The following is a 22,997-nucleotide window of genomic DNA, read 5'->3' on the forward strand; positions in this document are numbered from 1 at the left end:
AAGTTGTAGAGAAAGTGCCAACCTATATAAAGTAAGTTCCTCACCCAGAGCTCTCTGTGTTAAAGAAATCATAGCTTCAGTCCCTAGTCCTGTTCTAGGACCTTGAAGTATATTACCAAAAAGCCCTGTTTTCAATGAGGGGAAAAAAGAAGTGATAGAGGTCTAAGAGTTTTTTGGTCAAATGTTAAGGGGGAGAGGTGGGGCAGCAAGGTGGCTCAGTGGACAGGGTGCCAGACCTGAAGTCAGGAAGACTCATTTTGCTGAATTCAAATCTGGCTTCAGACATTTACTAGCTATGTGACCCTGGGCAATTCATTTCACCCCATTTGCCTTGGTTTCCTCACCTGTAAATGAGATGGAGAAGGAAATGGCAAACCTACTCCAATATCTTTGCCTAGAAATCCCCAAAAATAGGGTCATGAAGAATTGGATATGACTCAAATGATTCAGTAGCAGCAGCAACAACAAATACCAGAGCACCTGGTTCAAATCCCAATTCTGGGTACTATTAGCTGTGTAAACATGGGTAAGCCATTTAACCTTTGTTCTTCAAGCAACTTTAAAAAAAATTTTAAATTAATTTATTCTTAGTTTTCAACATTCACTTCCATAAAGTTTTGAGTTTTAAATTTTCTCTGCCCTCTCCCCTCTCCTCTCCCCAGGATGGCATGCAATCTGATAGAGGCTCGACATACACATTCTTGTTAAACATTTTCACATTTGTCATGATCAAGCAACTTTTTAAGAATATAAGTGGGAGGCAGCATGACACAATAAAAATCCGGCTAGATTTGGAGGCTACAGAGTCTAGACTAAAACTCTGGACCTACCACTTACTCCCTGTGTGACCTTGGGCAAATCACTTAACCTCCTTGGGCCTCAATACCCTCATTTGTAAAAAGAGGTTTGGCTGCATGGCCTTCTAGTTCTTGGTCCTATGATCATAAGTTACAAGTCCGACTGTATTCTCTTTTAGTGGTATGAATTCCTTCCAAGTATTCATTTAAGTCCCACAGCCTTCCCAAATCCTGGAGACAAAGGTATGTGCTTTTCAGTCATGTTAGGGATATGGGAAATCAGAGTAGAAAGTACGAGACAAGAGTCTGTGCCCACATTTAAGATTAGGACAAATAATGCATTTCCATTAAAATATTAGGCATTAGACTCACGGTAATTTGCATCTTATTTTATATAAATGAAAAAATTATTTCAAAAGGCCTAAGTCCACCCCCACCATCACATTAATTAATTGGGGGCAACCTACTGCATCTGCATTAGACTCAATATTTAAGGCATGGGTCATAGGAATTACAGAAATAATTTTCAAGTCAATTAACTTTCTGCATTTGAAATAAGGTAAGAAATGCCTTGCTTAGACAACTGTGGAGGCCAAATGGACATTTGTTCATTGAGCTGTAAAGAACTTGCACTTTTCTAAAGGAAGGGATGGAGACAGGACGCAGGCCTTAGAAATCTGAAAGCGCTTCTTCTTGACCTGGCACTCTGGGATATGCCCAGACTTCTCTGTGCCTATGGAGGCTGTCTGACTCCATACCATTATTGCCTGTCATATGATGAGGCATCTAAGGCCACACGACATCTGTCCGGGTGATTCAATTGCTCTCTTGGATCCTCTTGGTTATATGGCTTCTTCTTTTCTCTGGATCAAGATGATTATCAAAGAGTCAGGCAAAGCCCCTCTACCATTTTCCATCTCACATACTCTGTATTGCACAAAAATAATGTCTTTTTTTTTCTTTTTAGTTAGGCAATGGGATTAAATAACTTGCCCAAGGTCACACAGCTAGTAAATGTTATATATCTGAGGCCAGATTTGAACTCAGGTCCTCCCGAATCCAGGGCTGGTACTCTATCCATTGTGCCACCTAGCTGCCCCAATGTCTTTTCTTGATATCTAGTTAGGTGAAGATCCTGAAAATGGAGTGGTGAGATAGTCCCAGTAGAGGAAGAAGAAGGAGTAAACATTGGGAGTGACCTATAGGACCTAGCCCAGGGATAGCTGAGAAGAAGAATCATCCAGCAAAAATGTTACTTTTGGAGATGAACTTGGTGGGGCCAAAGTAATGTAGAAACTAAGCTAAGTGTGAGCTCTTTCTTCTCAGAGACTGAAATGAGACATGGAAGAATGAGTTCCCAAAGTGTTGGGTGGAAAGTTTATGCTTTTGTTAATACTATATTTCAAAAAATATTCCTTTCTGAAAGGTAATTGATGATAAGTGGTTAAATGGAATGGGGGTGTTAACTATTCACTGGCACCTATGAGTGGTGAGAAACACAACTGGTTCGAGTTTGAGCTCATGGAATCAGAGAAGAGATATACCAAACTCTCAGGATATCCTTGCTACTAAATAAAATACTTAAAGCTCATAATAAAATGCTTGTTGATAGACTAACTGACTAGGAGATGATACTTAAGACTGCTTGAATAAGCAGACAGTTATCTTTTATGGCAGGTTGAGCTCATAAGAGGGGATATATGTTAATAGTCATGTTGAAAACTGAGCATGCCCTCTGCATAATATTAGTGAGATACTTGCTCATGTTGTCCTGATCATATGTCGAGACCTCAGTTTTATGTAGGGGAAATATAAAACACTGAAGTGGATCTTTAAGCTTATCAAAGTAGCTGTTCCCTCCCATGATGCATCTTGCAACCTATCCATGCCTGCCCATTCTATACAATTCTTGTCTATATTCTACCATAAATTCACTACAAGGGACTCCCTGAACAGTCTGGGACTTCCTCATTTCCTCCTAACACTGTGAGGATACCAGTGGAGCACTGCATCTGTCCACTTGACATTCCTTGCCCTTACCACTTGACCAGATGATTTTAATTTCCTTCATAATATCCTATCCTCTTTATTCTTGGAAATTCCTTGTTTGTTCCTTCTTCTTTGAAGTTCCTTATCTATTATCTGTTGTAGACTGTTTATACTCACTATGAGAGATCTATTGACCTCTATGTGATATTCATTGTCAATTCTTCTAAGACTACAGTGTTCCATGTCCTGAAGCCATATGATAATCTACAAAGGAAACTACTGTCTAATATTCATAAGAATGACTCACGTTTATATGATTATTTAAAGTTCATATTAAGTACTGTCTTCACAGCAGCCTTATAAGTAGTTCAATTACTATTCCCATTCTATAGATGGGAAAAATGAGGTTCAGTGGGATGAGGTTAGCATCAGTCATGCAGTGGGTAAGTGGCAGGGCTGGGATCTAAATCTAGGTCCTGTGACTTCAAATTTGGTGTTCTATTAGGCTGTATTGTCTCCTTTTCAAGTAATCTCCCTACTATAGGCAACTATTTTCTGGGACCTGTGTCAAAGGCAGATCCTTACTTGATTATTGGTTTCTTGATGAGAAGAACAATGGCTTATTCATATTTTTGTCCTCCACAACACCTAGCACAGTATCTTGAACATGGGTGTTCAATCAAATTATTAAAATGAATTAATTGGATGAGTGAGGATAGGGAGTTCTCTATACTGCTTTTAACTATAATCATAAGAATCTTCTCAAATCCCAAATAATATTTATTGTCATCAAGGCAGAAGGTAAAGAGAGGATAGTCAGTATTGGTTTAATATTCACATAAACAGCATCATAGGACTTTTAACTGGAATACATATCTTTGAGATCATGTAGGCCATTTTTCAAACTATCTTCTACATAACTGACAAAGTGATTTCTTATTTTTTTAATCAGTTGTTTGTTGTTTATTCAGTATTGAGGATTAGTAGGACACTTGAGGAATTGGTTACATCATTGTACATATATGGATCTTTTTATATAATATGTAAATTTACAATTATTGATATCTATATATGTAGACAAAATCAGGTCCTCTGAAAAGTTAATACATGGGGCCATGCTGTAGAATCCTAATGGAGGGGAGCACAAATGTAATCTATGCATTAATAAGGTATTACTACTATATGGTGTTTTGTATCCAGGGATGTCGTCTTCTGAGCCTATGGGAACCTGTAGCACCTATGTAGAAGGCAGGCAGTTATATACCTATGGGGTGCTGCTCTGCTTGACACCGACCACTAAGGCTGTACAAGTCACATCCAGCATCATATACAGGATTTAACAAATAGTCACACTGTACTATTTCCCATGTCTAACTTTAGGAAGAGTGTGTTCAAAAGTGATTTTTTAAAAATAGTTTATCTAACCATGTTGTCCTGATCTCCCAAGCAATAAACTCTAATGGGTTAGGTGACAAAAATTTATCAAGCATCCACTACATTCTAAGAACCATGCTAAGTGCCAAGGATACAAAGAAAGGCAAAGGACAGTCCTTGCCCTTGAGGATCTTACAGTCTAATGGATCATATATAAAGTCCTTTATTTACTATTTAAAGTTCTTTGCAAACTGCCCCTCCTTCTCTTTCCTGTCTTTTTATATTTTACATTCATCCAAACAGTCTTCTGGTCTAGTTGCTATTCTTTGAATATAACACCCCATCTTCCATCCTTATGTCTTCATACTGTTTCCTGTACCTGGAATGCCAAATCTCTTAAAATCCTTTACTGCCTTCAGGATTCAGCTCAAATGTCATCTTCTGTAGGAGGCCTTCCCTGATCCTCCCACCTACTAGAAAACTTCCAATCTAATGTTTCTTCTATTCTGTATTCATCTCTTATATACATAATTTCTTACTTACTATCTCTGCCATGTAGAATGTAAGCTCCTTGAGAGCAAGGATGGAAGAAGTAATTAAATGTAAGAAGCAAAATGGGGATGATGAACCCTTCACTGCCTACCTCATAGATATGGAGGAAAGGGCTTTGTAAATCTTACAGTTCTATTGAAATTCAAGTTATTGCTTTTTCATTATAGAGCCATATGATGAAGGGCTTTATACTGTAACATAATAACTTTTATAGTAACAGAACTTTTGACTAATTTGAAAGACTAAAACACTCATGTTCCTCCTTGGTAACGTGCTGTAGTTTTAAAGGTCTGAACACAGTTAGGGTTGTGAAAAGATGCTTTATGAAAAGCCAAGTAGGTATCATAAAATAGGTGAACTGGAACATTGTTTTAATTATGCCAGAGTGAGGTAGTTTATAGCTCTCAGCATAGTACCCTAACAATAGGTCTGAAGTACAGACTAATTGCAATTTTGACAGAGATAACCTTGAGACTTGGGTAAACAAAAGTGGAGAGAGCTCCATATGGGTTGGGAAGGGCAGGGGGGGTGGTGGTGGAGAAAGGTTAATCTAATTTAGCTTAAACAATGGTTCTGTAGATTTTGGGCTTCTTGTGCATCTTAATTTAGAAATGATTTAGAAAAAATCAACACTAAACAAAGGAACTTTTCTTTTGAGTTTAATTTTAAGATAAACATCTCATTCAAGGGAATTTCAAGCTACAAAAGAGTCATAATTTTCATTTTTGCTTTGTGATGAATAAATAGGCAAAACCTCTGTTGGGATTAAAAATAGCTTGGCATATAAATGAGGTGATGCTTTCCTCCTCCAAGCTCCTATAGCAATTATTGTCTGCTCAATTCATTGGGCAATTAATCATGGACTGCCTTGTGACATCCTTCCTATTGTTATTTTGAAATGTTATTTAAATCTTCTATCGTTATTTAACTTTTCTCAGGCTTATGCCTTGTCTTTCCAACTCTATTATAAGCTCTTTAAAGCCAGAGACCTTGTCATTTGCTGCCTTTGAGTCCCTCTGCAGCACCTAGCACAGTACAGAGAACACAGTAAGAGTGCAAAACATTGTTTTTTAATATACATTTACAAAACTAAAATGTCTAATACCCTGGACCTGTAGATCTCACTGTTAGGCAAATACCCCAAGAAGGTCAAAGTTAGAAACAAAAGTCCCACATATACCAAAACATTTTGCTAGGGGCAAGAAGAAGTACATACAAAACAGATATCTATTGACTGATGAATGACTAAATAAAGTATGGAATGTGACTGCAATGTAATGTTACTATGTTGCAAGAAATTAAATATGACAAAGTTAGAGAAGTATAGGAAGACTCATGCAAACTGATTCAAAGTAAGATAAGCAGAACAAGGAAAACAATATACACAATGATTACAACTATGTTAATAGGGATAGCAGCAGTGACAACAACTAAAACTCAGTATTGTTCAATTCTTATGGTCAATCATGACCTTGAAGAAGAAAGGATAAAATGTACCTTCTTCTATTCCTTACAGAGGCGGAGGATTACGGATGTGGAATATCGACTATATTTTCAGACTTGGTTGATTCGTTAAGATATTTTGCTAAACTTTATTTTTAACTTTTTGGCTCTTGGGGTAGGGAAGGAACATATTTAAAAACGAAGTTGATTTGAAAACAAAATACATAAATAAGTTTTTTAAAAGAAAAAATATGTATGTGTATATATGTATGTGTATATACATATGCATATATATACAACAACAACTACACACACACACACACACACACACACACACACACACACACACACATATTTTATTTTTAAATGGAGAAAGGTTGGTCTAAACCAGGAGTGGGAAAGCTGCAGCCTTGAGGCCAAATGCATCCCATTAGGTCCTCAATGCAGCCCTTTCACTGAATCCAATTTGATTTCATCCACCCCTGGTCTAGATAACCTTTAAGATCCCTTCTAGCTCTAGTATTCTGTCATCATGCAATGAAAATATAGCTGAAATAGCTACATATTATGACTATAGGACAGGAAATATGGGTGAAAAGCTTTTTTTAAGAAAATTTTAAGAATATTGAAAATTTACCTACACTACTTAAATACACAGATTTTTCACACATGTATTTTAGATCTAGAAAAAACCAAAAAATCTAGTCCTACTTCATCATTTTACAGATGAGAAAACAAACTCAGAAAGGCTGAATGTCTTTGTCAAAGTCACAAAGAAAATTAGGAGTAAAATTTTGGCTAGAACTCAGTTCTCTTGGTACCCAGTCCAACATTTCTTTTTATTTTGATTTTTTGATAAATTTTTGTTAATATCTTTTTATATCATCTTATTTCCTCCTGTATCTCCCATTCTCTTCCCAGAAAGTGATCCCTTATAAGAACAAAAAAAAATTATTTTAAGAAACAAGAAGAAAAAGATGAAAAGAAAAAATGGAAAAATCAACCAATACATAGAAAAAAATCTTATAATATTTTCCGTGTTCCATATCTGAGGATTTCTGTCAAGCACTATTAAAAAAATGGTTTAGGGGCAGCTAGGTGGTACACTGAATAAAGCTCCAGCCTTGAAATCCGGAGGACCTGAGTTCAAATCCGACCTCAGACATATGACACTTACTAGCTGAGTAACCCTGGGCAAGTCACTTAACCCCACTTGCCTCACCAAAAAGGCAAAAAAAAATGGTTTAGTACTGTTTATATTATACCAATGCTAACATTCAAACAATTGTCTGTATCTGTCTTTTTTTGTAACTGCAGTGCAGCGGAAAGATCAATGGATTTAGAATTAGAGAGCCTACATTTGAATCCCAACTGCACAGGAGGAAGGAGGCCCAGAGTTAGCCAATGTGATTTAGCTGAGTTGGGATTCAAACCTAGGTTCACTAATTCTAAATCCAATGATCTTTCCACTGCACTGCAATTACAAAAAAAGACAGATATAGACAATTGTTTAAATGTTAGCACTGGTATAATATAAATCTACTCTTGGCCAAATCTGAGACACTGAGACAAAGTCAACATTCCTTAGAAATGGGTGGGAAGCCACTGAAGAAAAGAAAAGGAAAAGAATCCCAAGAAAGGGAACTGTGGGGTGCTTTACTGAAGACAACCACCACTACTGGTGTCTTTAGCCATTATTCCTATCCAAACTTCTAATGGGAACCCACAGCTCCACCACCAGTATTTATCTCTTTCACTTAATCTCCAAAGTAGACTGAAATTCCCATGAGGGCAGGAACCTTAAACACTCTAGAATATCTAGATACCTATAATTCTCATATCCTTTGCTGTGCTGAGCACAGTGAAGAACGTAGCAGGGTTTCAATTAAAAACCTTTGAATTTAACTGAGGTTCTTCACATTCAATTCACAAAATGGTAGCAACTAGATAGATGATCTTCAAGTGAGTCAACCAAGTTCTGTCTCAGATAATTTTATTTAAACAATTTTCTGACTAGTTTGCACACTGAGAAATATAAGAATCACCAATATGTACCAAATCCACAATATTATTGCTTTTCTATATAGGATGTTCTTCTTTTGAAGAACTCTCAAGGATCATAGGACTTAGAGATGGAAGGGACCATAGAGGGTCATCCCATCCAACCCACTTATTTTACGGTTGAAGAAAATGAGAAAAATGGAATGACTTTCCAAGGTCATATCTGCAGTTAGTTGCAGAGGTGAAATCTAAACCCAAATGATCTGACTTTGAACTTGATATTTTTGCCACTATAAGTGGAAACAATACTAAAAACATTTCCAAATGATCTCATTTCAGGGAATGCTTGATGGAATCAATTTCATAAAAGAGAAGCAGGTATATTGCAAAACAGGTAATTCTTTTAAGGTCTACAACTGTTATACTCACAACAAAGTGAATTTGTAAGCAGAGTTGGGTCACCAAATATAGTTAGTGGAATCCTGGGTTAAAATAACTTTGTGCCTGAGGCACAACTTAGAAGTCACAAACCAAAAAAGATTTGTTCCCGTTTTCCACAAATTGCTGCTTTTGTAATTGGGGCTGACCTCAGACATGCCCTAGAATGCTTGGCCCCATGGTAGGAATCATTTTTGACTGTGGCACTCTACTATTATGCTTTCTACTTATCCTTAGGGTTCCTGCTGCTTCACAGCTGTTCAGGTGCCTGTAGAAGTTGAAGTGGGGCTCCAACATTAAATAAAAAGAATCCAGGTTAATGGTTTCCCCTCACATAAATCTCTTTACTTTCTTCTCTCTTACCACAAACCAAAAAACATCCAGAACTGAGAAAAATGAAGGTAGTAATTAGAAGTAAGCAACTTTCTGCTCTCAAAACCCCAATCCCTGCTGTTGTGAATTATCTATAGGGTTTTCCAGATGGCTGGTATCACAGTAGGAATAAAATGGGCATTCCAATATTATGTTATTGCTCCTCTTGCAGATGATTAGAAGGGGCCAGGACTAGAGATCCATTCTAACCCTTTGTGTTTCAATATTTTTCTTGATTAATGGACCTTGCCAAGAATGTTTATATTAAAAAAGATCATGGATTCATTGCTTTAAAATTAGAAGGGATCTTACAAAATGCCTTATCAAAATCCCCTGATTTTACAGATGAAGAAACTGAGGTTAAGAGAGAGGCAAGACTTGAACTGAAGTCCTCTGGTTGCAAATCCAGAGTTCTGTATAATCTATGATGCCACTTCATGAATGTTTCAGTGTGCTCTATTTATCACAAGCTAGTTTGGCCATTTTGCTGCTTTAAACCTAAATTTCTTCACTGGTTTTATTAGACCAGAGGTGGGGAACCTGTGGCCTTGAGGCCACAAGTGGCCCTCTAGGTCCTCAAGTGGGGCCCTTTGACTGAATCCAAATTTCACAGAACAAATCCCCTTAATAAAAGGATTTGTTCTGTAAAACTTGGACTCAGTCAAAAGGATGCACTCAAGGCTCTAGAAGACCACATGTGGCCTCAAGGCCACAGGTTCCTCAACCCTGTATTAGGTGATAGTATTTACTAATCAATAAAAAAACATCTATTACATTCCCAGGAACTGTTTGTCACTGGAGATACAAATTCAAAGAATGAAACAATCTTTCCTCTCGAGGATCTTACAAGATGAGGAGCAGGCATCTTCAATCTTATTCGGATGCCTCAGTATGGTAGGAGAGTGATCCTTGCCTCTCAAAGGCTACCTGTATCAGTGTATCAGTGTGTCAGTGATACACCAACTCTAGAAGGTCTACCAAGCTGGAAAGGCCTCCAGCTTCAGCACAGGTTTAATGATGAACTGTCTATCTGTTGCCTAGCTACTTAGATGGTCAGTAAACTCTGTCAGTGGATGGAGTACCTATATTGACAAAAATTACATATTCTTTGCATTGGAATTAAACTGCATAATCTGTAACTTCCTTTCTAGTCTGTAAAATTTAAGATTCTCTGAGTTCACATCTCTTATGTTTTAATGAAGGGGCTATAGCTGAGGCCAGACAGCCTTAAACTTCAGCCAAAGGTCTAGTGCTCTCTTGAACAGGGCCTTGGATACAGTCTACATGCTGAATGTGACAGGGCATATCAGGCCTGACAGCCGAGTGTATTCTCAAGGAATGGCTCCTCACTTATCACCTTGGGCAGTAGCTAGTAGGCCAGAGCAACAGATGAGTTTAGTCCAACCTCTGGGGAACCAGATCTCATGAATGAACTCTCTACTATCACCCCCCCCACACACACTTTTCCCCATCCCCAGGTGCTTTGTGTTTTGAAAAGGAACACTGACCCACCGCCAGCTGTCATCATCAACTGGTACCAATGGTTGGCAGATTTGTATTTTATACTCTCCAAACATGAAGCATTTAGAACCAAAGCCTCTTTCCCCTATGGTCTCTTCCCTTACTCTTAACTCCAGTTAACTCCACCCTATCACTTCCCCATAGGTTTCCTTTTCTGACTTTTTTTCCACGATGCCATCTGGAACTACCTACCAAACATCAGTCAACTTCTCTTCATCTTTAATATCTTCATTTCATACACTTGGGCCTCTAGGGAAGACTGCAACCCTGAATGATCTTTCCAATGTTAGCAGCTCCTCTCAAATCCTTGAACGTGTAGAACCAGAAGAAATGAGGTGGCATGTTCTTTGCTCCTCAATGCTTCTGCCTAGACCCTCCATCTGCCACCATCACTCAGTTACTTCTTCTTTTGTGGTTCATTCCATCCATCTGTATGCCTTTATGTGGATCCTTGTTGTTATTATCTGCCTAAAGGGAGTTATCCTTTCCGAAGTTCAGCACCTGGTTCAGAACCTTCTTTGATACTATAACACCTGTCCTCATATTAGAGCATTTCATAATACATTACATGGTGATATCTTCTCAACAATAAACACACTGGCTGTGTAATTCCTAAACTTCAGGAAGAGAACTGATTTGGGAATTTGTCAGACTTGCACTGCTGGAAAAAAAAAGGGTATTTAGTGGAAGGTTGTTTAGTTGTTTCAGTCATGTCTGACTCTTTGTGATCCTATTTTGTGATCCTATTTTTCTTGGCAAAGGTACTGGAGTGGTTTGCCACTGCCTTCTCCAGCTCATTTTACAGATAAGGAACTGATGCAGAGTTAAGTGACTTATCCTGAGTCACACTGCTGTCTGAGTCTGTATTTGAACTCAGGTTTTCCTGACTCCAGGCAAGGTGCTTTATCCATTTTGTCACCTAGCTTCCCTAGCAGAAGGTTGCAAGCAGCTACAAAGTAAGTATACATGTCTGGTTGGCAGTAGACAGAAGCCATCCCACCACTGAGGTTTACTGTCTATATAGACAAGTCACTTAACCTTCCTCAGTCTCAGTTTCCTATTCTGTAAAAGGAAGGGTGTGGAAAGATGGTTACTAAAGTCCTTTCTGGATTTAGCATTATCTCATACTGTGATCTGTTAAGAAACATTTCTCCTCCTTTAGAATTCTAGGGCCAATCCCACTTCCTCTGGAAGATAAAAGCTGACTGTTGCTACCAACAGATTAAAGTTATGAATAGTTTTATTGTATTGCCATTTCACAAATGAGATAATCCCTTTTGTTCCCCATCACATGCGAGAGAATGGATAGAATGTGAGATCCTTAAGGTGAGAGACTGCTTCACTTTTGTCTGTGTATCTCTATGACTTAACACAATGCTTGGCACACAGGTGTTTTATAAAGACATTGATTATGATTAAATTCCCACAGCAAACTTCCCTGGTATGATTTGGATGCATATAAAATTCCCCTTTTCTTTCTTTAGTCTTTCCACATCATGTTTTATCTCTGACCTTTGAATCAATCTTCCTTGAACTGCTTTGACAGGTGTTTTTTATACTTGCCTCTTTGAATCACCTCAAAAATCATGAGTAATGGAATTTGCATACTGAAACTGTGAAACTAGAATTTTGACTACTGGCACTTTGCAGTCAAGGAAAGCTTTAGAGGTTTGGCAGTTTTTCTAGCTGTAGGTATTCCCTCTACCATCTTTCTCTTGATAATCTCTTCAACTCTCAGGGGTTTAATTATCTTCTCTATGTAGATGATCCCCAGATTTATATATCCAGTCCCTTGTCTCTCCCCTGAGCTTTAGTCCCAAGTCAGCAATTGCCTATTAGACATTTCAAACTAGATGTCCCAGGGATGTCATGAACTCAACACATCTAAAACTGAATTCAATATCTTTCCATCTGAATCCTTTCTTTTTTACAAATGTCCTTATTTCTGTTGAAGATCCCACTGGTCTTCTAGTCTCTCAGTTTCATAATCTTGACATTATCCTGGACTCTTCACTCTCTCTCACCCCACATGTCTGCCATATCCAGCCCCTCCTCTCTACTCAGAGTTATCATCTTCTTTCACTCTTTCATTACCTCCCATCTCAATTATTACCTTCATTACCTCCCACCTCCTAATTAATGTCCCAGCCTTAAGTCTTTCCCTACTCCAGTCCACCCTATACACATTGCTGCCAAAGTAATTTTCTGTAATCACACATCTGACCGTATGACTCCCCTACTTAACCACCTCCAATGACTTTCCATATCCTATAGAAAGAAATATAAACTCTGCTTTTCATATTTTAAAGCTTTTCCTGGCACATAGTAGGCACTTAATACTTGTTGATTTGTTGATTCTTTGACTGTTTTCCTGACCTGATTCTGTTCAGTTTTGTTTCAAAACATTTTCTAACACTATGTTTTCCAGGCAAAAGCCTCACAGTCAGTTGTCAATGAACCAGAATCCTTGCCTTTTTTAATTCTAGGAGTTTCTCCAAGGCTCCCACAAACAGATAATGTACTGGTAGAAATACTTGAGTCATACTTTTAAAGACTAAAGCTGCAACCTGTCATGCATTACTTATCTACAGCTACTGAATATTTACTATTTGAAACTACTAGCTGTCAGAGCTGAAATGAGAGGTAAGCAAAGCAGAGGGTACAACTTTTTGACAGAACTTTCTTTAAATATACCTGTATTTAATTTTAGAAAATTTGGCTCTCCATGGTACACTAGTAGTTATTTTGTGATAAGTCATCCCACATGTTGGAGCCAGGGTTTCGAGCTTCTATTCAAAGGTAAGATACAGAGGATTCAATTCTCAAACCCTATCTAGACCTCACGGGTGCCTTTTTCCTGCTCTGATTGTTGTGGTCACCTGATTTCCCTAATAGCAAAACATGCCATGTGAAAACTCAATGCATTTAAGTGTACCTACATCCTGCAAGAATGTTAATATACTTCCAGACTACCTCATCCTCCAAATAGCTCTTTTGTTTATTTTTTGATAGGTATGTTTTGTCTAAGAAGGGGCTTTGTAAATTCACCTGACTTTTTTTTTTAATCTCTGCTAATCTTCCACTGCTAAGCCTGCTTTCAGTTTCACTTAGATTTGAGGTTTCCATTTGAACCTGTTTGCAAAGAAAAGGCAAGGGCACGCCGATGTCATGAAGCTATTTGGGAAGTGCAGCCGACCTAAGTGGAACTCACTGATTTGCCTTAGCATTTTGATTATAAGGGTCTATGGGTTCAGATGAATCAAACTAAAAATGAAACTCAGCAGGCATGATGAAATCAACCGAAACCACTGAAACGGTTGGGCAGAGCCCCCAAAATAGTTTCATTCTTCAGGACTCCAGGACAGATTTGGGGCCTTAAATCTCTATACTACCTTCCCATGGTTTCCTTAGTCATTTGTACATCTCAACTACAGAAAGAGTCATTTCTAGACTAGACTTTTTTTCTTTTACTGTCGATTTGGACATCAGAGACTTAGGTAAGTAATATCAAGGAAAGTTAACCCCAGAAACAACAAAATATCCTGTCACACTCTGAGAAGTACTCATAAAATCACCTTTGTGATATTCACTTTAGGTTATAAAGCTGGAGGAAGGGGGTGGGGAAGGATAAGGGAAGGGAAAGGAATAAGCATTAATAGAGGCCTTCCATGTGTCAGGCACTGTTCTAAGTGTTTTTACAAATATTTCTTTTGACCCTCACAACAACCCTGCCACTTAGGTGCTGTTAGTATCCCCATTTTACAGTTGAGAAAACTGAGTAAATTGAGGGTAAGTGACTTACCTACAGTCAATAGTTCATAAGTATCTGAAGCTACATTCGAACTTAGGTCTTCCTAACTCCAGAGAGAGAGACACACACACAAACACACACACAGAGAGAGAGAGAGAGAGAGAGAGAGAGAGAGAGAGAGAGAGAGCGCAAGCGAGCGCAGGAGAGAGCAACAGCATAAATCTAGAGAGTATAAGACCTAGGACTAAAATGAAGATCTGTAATCCATACTTATATTTCCTTCCTATAGACAAATTTACTTGGGGAGGGTGTCATGAATAAGAGCTCTGACTTTGTCCAATTGGTATTTGAGTGCTGTACATTTTCTTTCAGTCCAGTAGTTTCCTATTACTTCTAGGATCAAGCAGTCTTTTGGTTTTTAAAGCCCTTCTTAACCTGGACCCTTGCTAAGTTTTCAGTCTTCTTATACCTCCTCCCTTCTCCATACTCTGCTGATCTCATGACACTGGCCTCCTTGCCAGGCTCCTCTTGGCTTTCCTCATGTAAGATGCTCCACCTCTTAATTCAGAGCATTCTCATTGTCTTTCTCTTGTGTCTGGAACTCTCTCCCTCCTCATCTCCACTTTATAACTTTCCTGCTTTCCTTTAAGTCTCAGCTAATGAAACCTTTCTCAGTATTCCTTAATGCAAATGCCTTTCCCTAGAAACTCTCCAATTTATGTTGTGGATATTTTTATTTGTATGCTGTTGTTGATATGTTGTCTTCCTCCATTAGACTGTGAGCTCCTTAAGAGCAGGGACTATTCTGCTTTCCTTTGCATACTTCCCACACTGCCTGGCACATACTAAGTCATTAATATATGCTTGTTGACCAACTGGTACTTTCTAGAGGGAAGAGAGTTTAGGGTAGAAAGAAGGTGAATGGCCATAATTTTAAAAAGTGTGTGTGTATACATACACATATTTCTACATGGGTGTGTATAGAGAGATATGCAAATGTGTGTGTCACAAAATATATGTTACTCTTATCTTCAAGAATAGCAATGCAGATCTGTAGAATTATTCAATTTTCATCAGTTACTTGCTAGGTAACTATCACCTATTTAGAAGCTAATCTCAAAATTAGAAAGTGTATATGAGAAACCTGCAGATTGGCCGCAACAATACACATTGTACATAGCATAACTATAAAGTAATATATGCCATGCAAAAAAAAAATATGTCATCCCTTTGTAGCTACATGATCTAGATATGTCCAGCTCTGTGAAGTATGTATTGATCACTTTCACCTGTGCACTATAGTATTCATAAATAGTAACACTGCCTCCAAATGAACATGAATTTAATTTATGTTGGATAATACTTGTTATTTGTAAAGTCCACACTTTGTCTTTATTCATCTGGATAGCAGACTATTTTTTTGTCTGTATAAACCCTTTCTTTCAAGTAACAGTCCCTGGTACCTCTCTTTGAATGCACTGTCTCGTAATGCAAAGGTAATAATGTCATATTACAAAGGCTTGCAAAAGCCCAACTTCTGTCCTAGATCACACTAATTTTAAAAGGTTGCCTTTTTCTTATTCTAAACGGAAGTAAGGAAAAATTATACATGCCCCATCCCTCTTTTGCATTAGGACCATTAGAGATGAGTTAGAAGATATTTCAGAGGCCAGGTAGTCTAATTAGTAATTGGAAAGGAATCTCTTCTCTGATACATGCAACACATAGCCACCCAACCATTGCTCAAAAGCCTTCAGTCAGGGATATATAATCCACTTCTTTCTGGGGCAGGCCATTCCACATTTAGACAGATCTAATTATTGAGAAATACCTCCTTTTGTTGCTTACCTTTCTTTGTGTCACAAGCACTTAGCACAGTGCTGGGTACATAGCAGGTGCTTGGTCAATGTTTATTGACTAACCTACTAAGTTTTACTCATTTTATAACATCGACTCATTGGTCTTAATTCTGTCTTCTAGAACGAAGTAGAAGTCAAATCTCTTTTCCATATTCTAGCTGTTCAAGGACGTAAGAATAGTAATTAGGAACTCCCTAAGTTTTTTCTTCAAGCAAAATATCCCCAGTTTCCTGAACTGTTCATCATACAGAATGAACTTGAGGCCCTTCACCATCCTTGTGACCCTTCTCTAGATGGTCTCCAGCTTAGTATTCCTCTAAAACTGTAGTCCCCAGAAAGGAAAAGGGGACTTCAGATGTAATCTGCCAGGACAGAGTACAATGGGACTATTACCTTCCCAAATCCTGCACAATATATCTCTTTTGGTTCAGTCTAAGGTTGCAGTAGTTTGCTTTAAGTGGTTCCAGAGCTGACAATTATAAGCTCTCATGTCAATGTCATTGTCTTCCTTGGGTAACTTCTCTGAGTGCATATAATAATATAGCACTGAGTGGTTCTAACTCTACCAGGATTTACAGAAGTAGAAGCTATATCTATATCCTTTTTAAATGATGCTTTCTTTTAGGAGGAATCCAGTGACAGGCACTTTAATCTTTACCACTTCCCTGTGGGGAATATAGGAAGCAATCAGTGCTTTACTAACTGCAGCTGAGGAAATGGAGGGGGTTTGCTTGAGGTCTCTTGGGTAACCACTCATTTGTGGAAACAAATCCTAGGTCTCCTCATCTTGGTCAAGATCTCACATACTCATTGCTCCTAACACTTAGTAGGGTCACCTGTGAACCGGTGGTACCCTCCTGTAATTTCCAATATTGGGAGAGGCTGAGGCCAGGATTGTTTTATTTCTGTAGTTCTGAGCTGCACTAAGTCTGGCACCAATATGGTGAGACCTTTCGAGGTGGGGGAAGGACTACCAGGATGCTTAAGAGGGAACAAAACTGACCCAGGCTAGAAATAGAAGGTCAAAGTTTCTGTCCCAATGAGCTTCAGAATCAAGCCATAACTGACCACTACACATCTAGCCTGGGCCAGACAGGGAAACTCAGTCTCTTAAAAATGTTTCACAGGTATATACTGGAAAAGGAAAAAGTATGCTCAAGACCCTCCTGGTGGATTTACTAAGGCAATCTTTGCCATCCTTTCTCTCCTAATGCATATAAAGCACAGTGAAGGATATCAAAGAACATTAACTCCTAATGGTAGCCTTAATTAGGTTGGACTTCCATCATTCTAACTCCCTTCCCTCCCACTTAGGGCTCAAGAAGGAGCCCCAAGTTACTCTTTGCACTGCTAATCCTGAAAGCAGACACAGTTTAAGGAAACAATCTTTGGTTTACAAGGTATCATCAAGTGCTGATGATGATGAAATTTGATAGCAATAATATCAAACTTTACATGGCTATAATCCAAGTTTTCAATGATACATTAAGCCATAATGCTGCTATTTATACCACCATAAACTAAGTTTATGGTGGTATAAATAGTGCCGCTAATGGTATTAACAGCAGCCCTCAACAGCATCACAGCTGTAGAGTGCTGCATTTATGCTATTAGTATGCCTATTTATATCACTATAAACTTGGGAAGTCAAAGTTGCTACATATACAATACAAGGAAGATTAATAGGTATATTTTATGCACAAATCTGGGCCCCTGTGCTAGAGATTTTATGGCCACCTCCCTACACCCTACATATCTATTCAGTAGTTCATTCAGCTCTGTAAAGGAACTGACTTATGAGGTTTCCAGAAGAACTTGAGGATAGAGTACATCCATATTTCAAGACACCCTGAGAAGCCTGGAAATACAGAACTGCAAGGCCATAAGAAGAAAGCATTTGCCAACCAGCTGCTTAGTCAACTTACGGTCTCCTTGGCAGCGTACAGGGCCTACGGTCAGTTTGGCTTCAGATCCAGGTCGGTCAGTGTCACCAATTACCACCTGGCTCACAGGCAAATGATCTTTGTAGGATAACAAACCAACATCCTTTCTCCTGAATCAAAAATAGAGAGAGAAAGAAAAAAAAAGAAAAATAAACAAATTAAAACCATGAACTAGATTAGCCACATTTGTCCTCAAATAATTACTCAGTTTCCCAGAGGCTCACAGAGAGACACCATGTCCTGGCCTGTAGAACATTTGATAGGAGTATAGATGTAGAGTTGGAAGGGATCTCTAGGTCAGCAAGTCCCAAAGCACTGTTTTAGAAATAAGGGTCAAACACATTAATAATAATATTTATGTGGGTGTTAGGGCTTACAGAGATCTATCTAATCTTATCCATACCACAATTCTAAGAGGCAGTTCTTGTATACCTGTTTTATAGATGGGCAAAGTGGAGGCAAACAGGGGTTAAGTGACTTGCTCAGGGTCACAAACACCTTTTAAGTATCTTAGGTAAAATTTGAACCCAAGTGTTAATGACTCCCAGTCCAGTGTATTACCACTATGCCATGCTGCCTCTTTCTAATTTTCTCATAGGAGATCTTGCAGTTACCAAAAGAAAGGGGGAGGTACTAAATCTCATTCTGAAAACATACACAAATTGTATTCCCTCTAATATTTTTAAACTTCTTATGTAATCACCGTGCTACATAAGCAATAAACCATGAAGCTCAATGACACATGAACAGAACTGGGTATTGTAATAAAATAAAATTTAAAACTGAGTTAATTCAATGCATGCCTGGGCACACATACTAAGTAGTTTGTGTAAATAAATGTAGTTACCATTACTTGTACAATGCCAGGCTGAGAACTCTAGGGATCGTCTGAGGAAGGGAGTGGGCAAGGAGATTAGGAAGCTTCTCTGGGAATTTCAAGGTGCCCAGAGCTGGACCATATCTCCTAAATGTTTCAGCCTCACTACTTTTCTGGTAAGTGGGTACTTTGTTACCTCCTCTTGGCAGAAGAAGCTGGGGTACAGCAGACTGTGAAGTCTTGTAAGAGGCTAGGCTGAAGGTGGGACAGAACCATCCCTTTTACTGTCTGCCCCACCCACCCCATCTTCTTTACCAAGGAGAAAAGAGATTATTATTGAGATAAATTGACCATAGACACTATATATTAAGAGATTGGGGATGGAATAAAGAGCTCCAATCAAATGTCCCCACTAACAAGGGAGTGGGTTAGAAGCCACAAAAGCCCTTCTTTCCCCTCTGCCCTTGGAAACTCTACTCAGGCCTTAGGTTATTTACTGATCCAGGGGTCCCTGAGCAATTTCCTATTCTACCCAGTTCTCCACAGTCCTCATATACTGTGACCTTCTTTTTTCCCTGTTTGTAAGGAATGGGCTGGAGAGATCATGAATACTCTTTTTCCCTTTACAGGTGAGCTGCACAAAGGTTGAGTCAACAGGGTAGAAATAGTTCACCACTAGAATTACTTAAACAGGAAGCTGAAAGGCAGAATAATCTAAGTTAGAGAGTTGGCCTAGTCAAATCCCACCCTGTGACAAGACACTTAATCTCCCAGTGCCCTTGGCAGCTCTCTAAGACTATAGGTTAGAGAGAGGGTGACTCTGCACCCAGAGAGGTGGAGCTCCCCATTGGGAACTTCCTATACTGAAGAAATCACAGGATAGTTTTTTTTAAAGCTATAAGATGGCTTATTTCTTCCTTCTCTTTCTTAAACCTGTAGAAAGCTCCTTCTTTGACTGTCTACTTGCCTATTCCCCCATTCCCCTCCCTACTGTGGCTTACCCATCAGTAGACTGGGTCACCCCAGGTTTCTATCTCAGCCTTGAGAAGGCTGCACCCTCACCCCCACCAAGTGAATTAAGGACACCATTTTGGTCACCTTTCTCTGGTTGCAAAAATTACTAATTATACCCCCAGATTGAGTGATTTAAGTGAAGCTCTTCTGCCTGTGTATCTTCTCCCAACCTCTTCCCTCCCTCCAAAAAAAAATTCTCACATAGCATCTTCTGAAATTGTCAGGGAGAGGAAAGGAGAGAGGAGGAAAGTCAGATATAGTGAGCTAGATCTGGAGGATATTTTTCAGAGGTGTGTCTTGTCGGGGATGTCCAAGACAAAGTTATGACTTGTATAAGAGATGTTTTTTGCTGCAATTGAATATGTATAGCTTAATAATATCTACAGTCACATAGATAGTAAGGATCTGAGGGTAGATTTGAACTCAAGCCCAACATTCTATCCATCGTGCTACCTAGCACCTCAGGCCAGTTGTAGGAGAGAAATTTTCTAAAAAGAATCAAAATGAAGAAGAGTCTTCAAAGTTACATAGATCTATATCTATATCCATATCTATATCCATGTCTATATCTATATCTATATCTATATCTATATCTATATCTATATCTATATCTATATCTATATCTATATCTATATCTATATCTATATCTATATCTATATCTATATCTATATCTATATCTATATCTATATCTATTTATCTATCTATCCATCTATATCTATCTCTATCTACCTATATTTGCATCTGCCTTTCTTGTATCCAGCACTAAATTTGAAATTATATACAGAATGAGCATTGTGAAAGACCAAAATATATGTGTGGTAATAATGGACTTTCACATGGTGCCATAAGATTTGCGAAGCACTTGAATAAATTATCTCATTTGATCTTCATAACAACCTTCTAAGACACATGCTACTATTAATATCCCCAATTAGAGATGAGGAAACTGAGGTTCAGAGAGTATCAAGTGACTTGCTCATAGTCATGTGGCTAGTAAGTGGCTGAGGTAGTGTTTGAAGCTAGGTTTTCATAACTCCAAGTCCAGTGGTCTAGTCACCGTATGACACTATCTGTCATGGAAGAAAGGAATAACAATTTCATTTGAAGGAAGGAAAAATTAAGGTATAATATGACTAAAAGATTTACCTTGCATTCCTTAATAAATGCATGGTTGGGTGGGGGATGTTTATGAAGAGAGAACTCAGTTTATTTTTTTTCCAAGTGATAAGTTAAGAGAATCCATTAGCCATCCTGATAACCATGAAAACACACTGTCTCCCATGCCAGGATCTAGATGAAATCCAGCTGTAGTGAATGAGAACTAGACTGTGTGTCTCAAATAAACTTCTGATGCTTCTATGTTGCCTCACTAGACTTTCCTCTTTCCTCCACTTTTAAAATAAAAAGGGGTATTTCAAGCAAATTGGAGCTAGGATCAAACAGGAACCAGCTGTGATCATTATTAACTCTACTTCTTCCTATAAGATTGTGGGGCATCAAGTCTTCACGTCCAAACCAAAATCTATAGAAAGTGACTGCAAACTGTGCCCTTTTGTTATGTCTATGATCATTTTACACTACTGCCAAGGAGGAAAAAACCAACAACAACAAAAACCTCACAGTATTGACACTAAGCCTTGGAGTTTCCCAATGCTGAGTGTTAAAACCAATATCTTTTAACGCAGACTTTAACATAGACTGAGTGTTAAGACCAATATCTTTTAACATAGACTTTTAACATGGACTTTACAGATATTGATTAGTGATTGGGACCTTGTTGCTGGCTACCTCTAAAAATTGATAGCTACTTTCCATTACTAATAAGAGATATCCACTACCTTTTATTTATTTATTTATTTACTTACTTATTTACTCATCTATTTATTTATTTATTTGTTTGTTTGTTTGTTTGTTTATTTATTTATTTATTTTTTTTGGGTTTGCTTCCTTTAAGGCTTAGTTAATGTGCCATGTTCTAAAGGAAGTCTTTTCAGATCTCCTCAACAGTCATAGCATCATAGATTTAGAGCTATAAGCAATCTTAGAAATCATCTAGTTCAATCCTCCATTTTACATTTAAAGAAAATGAAGGTCAGAGAGATTAAGTGATTTACGTAGCACCACACAGTTAGTACAGTGTTAGTCACATTCCCTTTTCTATTCTCTATGGTCCAGCTAATAGCCTTGTTTTTCCTGACTCCATCTTCTATCTCCACGCCTGTGTATTGGTCATTCCCGGCATGCATCTATTCCTCACCTCTATCTTGTAGGATACTTTATTTCCTTTAATCAATCAATCCACAAGCACTTGTGAAGTGCCCAATCTGTACTAGTCACTGTACTAGGTACACACTGTACTAGGTAAAACACGAAGCAATTACTACTCTCAAGGGGTTAACCTTCTAATGGGAGAGACTATACACACACACACACACACACACACACACACACACACACAAGAAATGACTAATTCTCTCTTATATTAATCACTATTTACTATTGGGGAAATCCAGGATTTTTTACCTTCCTATTTCCTCATTCCGAAATAAGTCCATTATAAGTTATTCAGCCAACATCTGAACATGTTGAACAACATTACTGATAATGAAATTTGATTATCTTTCTCCTCAAACTTGTTCAGACCCTACCCTAATGGGAAAGCCCATTGTGCTCTACTCTGGCTTGGGTGGGGAGGGGTAGATTTTTTTGTCTAGATAGCACAGAACTGGGGGAGGTCTGGGAGTAAAAGTGACATAATCAAAGTCACATCCCCCTGACCCTCATTAGAATAGGTCCACCTGTCACTATAACATTCATTCTTCTCATTAATTGTTAACCATTCAGAGTTGATTGCCACCTGTTGGGAACACCAACTCTTCCAAGGGCATATAAGCATCAAGAAGTTGCGATGATTGGTCTTTGGTTCAAGAGAAACAGCCAAATGACCATCCTTTCACTAATTACTCACTAGCCATAATTAATAAAATGATTAATTACCCAGAAATTGTCTCTTAAACATTTAATACATGATATATGTATATACACCCCCCATGTATATTATACACACACACACACACACACACACACACACACACACACACACACATGCAGCATAAATATAAAGTG

General features: G+C 38.3%; 1 protein-coding gene across 1 annotated transcript in view; it reads right to left on the reverse strand.

The window, feature by feature from the left end:
• The window catches only part of CNTNAP2 (contactin associated protein 2), a 1,976,042-nt gene that overhangs the window by 434,592 nt on the left and 1,518,453 nt on the right, over positions 1-22,997 (reverse strand). The window contains exon 14 of the mRNA XM_078153085.1: positions 18,023-18,150. Coding sequence (XP_078009211.1) covers positions 18,023-18,150 — 128 coding nt within the window. The remainder of the gene's footprint in view (positions 1-18,022; positions 18,151-22,997) is intronic.

The sequence above is a fragment of the Phascolarctos cinereus genome, unplaced genomic scaffold, assembly GCF_003287225.1.
Source record: "Phascolarctos cinereus isolate Bilbo 61053 unplaced genomic scaffold, phaCin_HiC Scaffold_1;HRSCAF=81, whole genome shotgun sequence".
In the NCBI taxonomy this organism is placed as follows: domain Eukaryota; kingdom Metazoa; phylum Chordata; class Mammalia; order Diprotodontia; family Phascolarctidae; genus Phascolarctos; species Phascolarctos cinereus.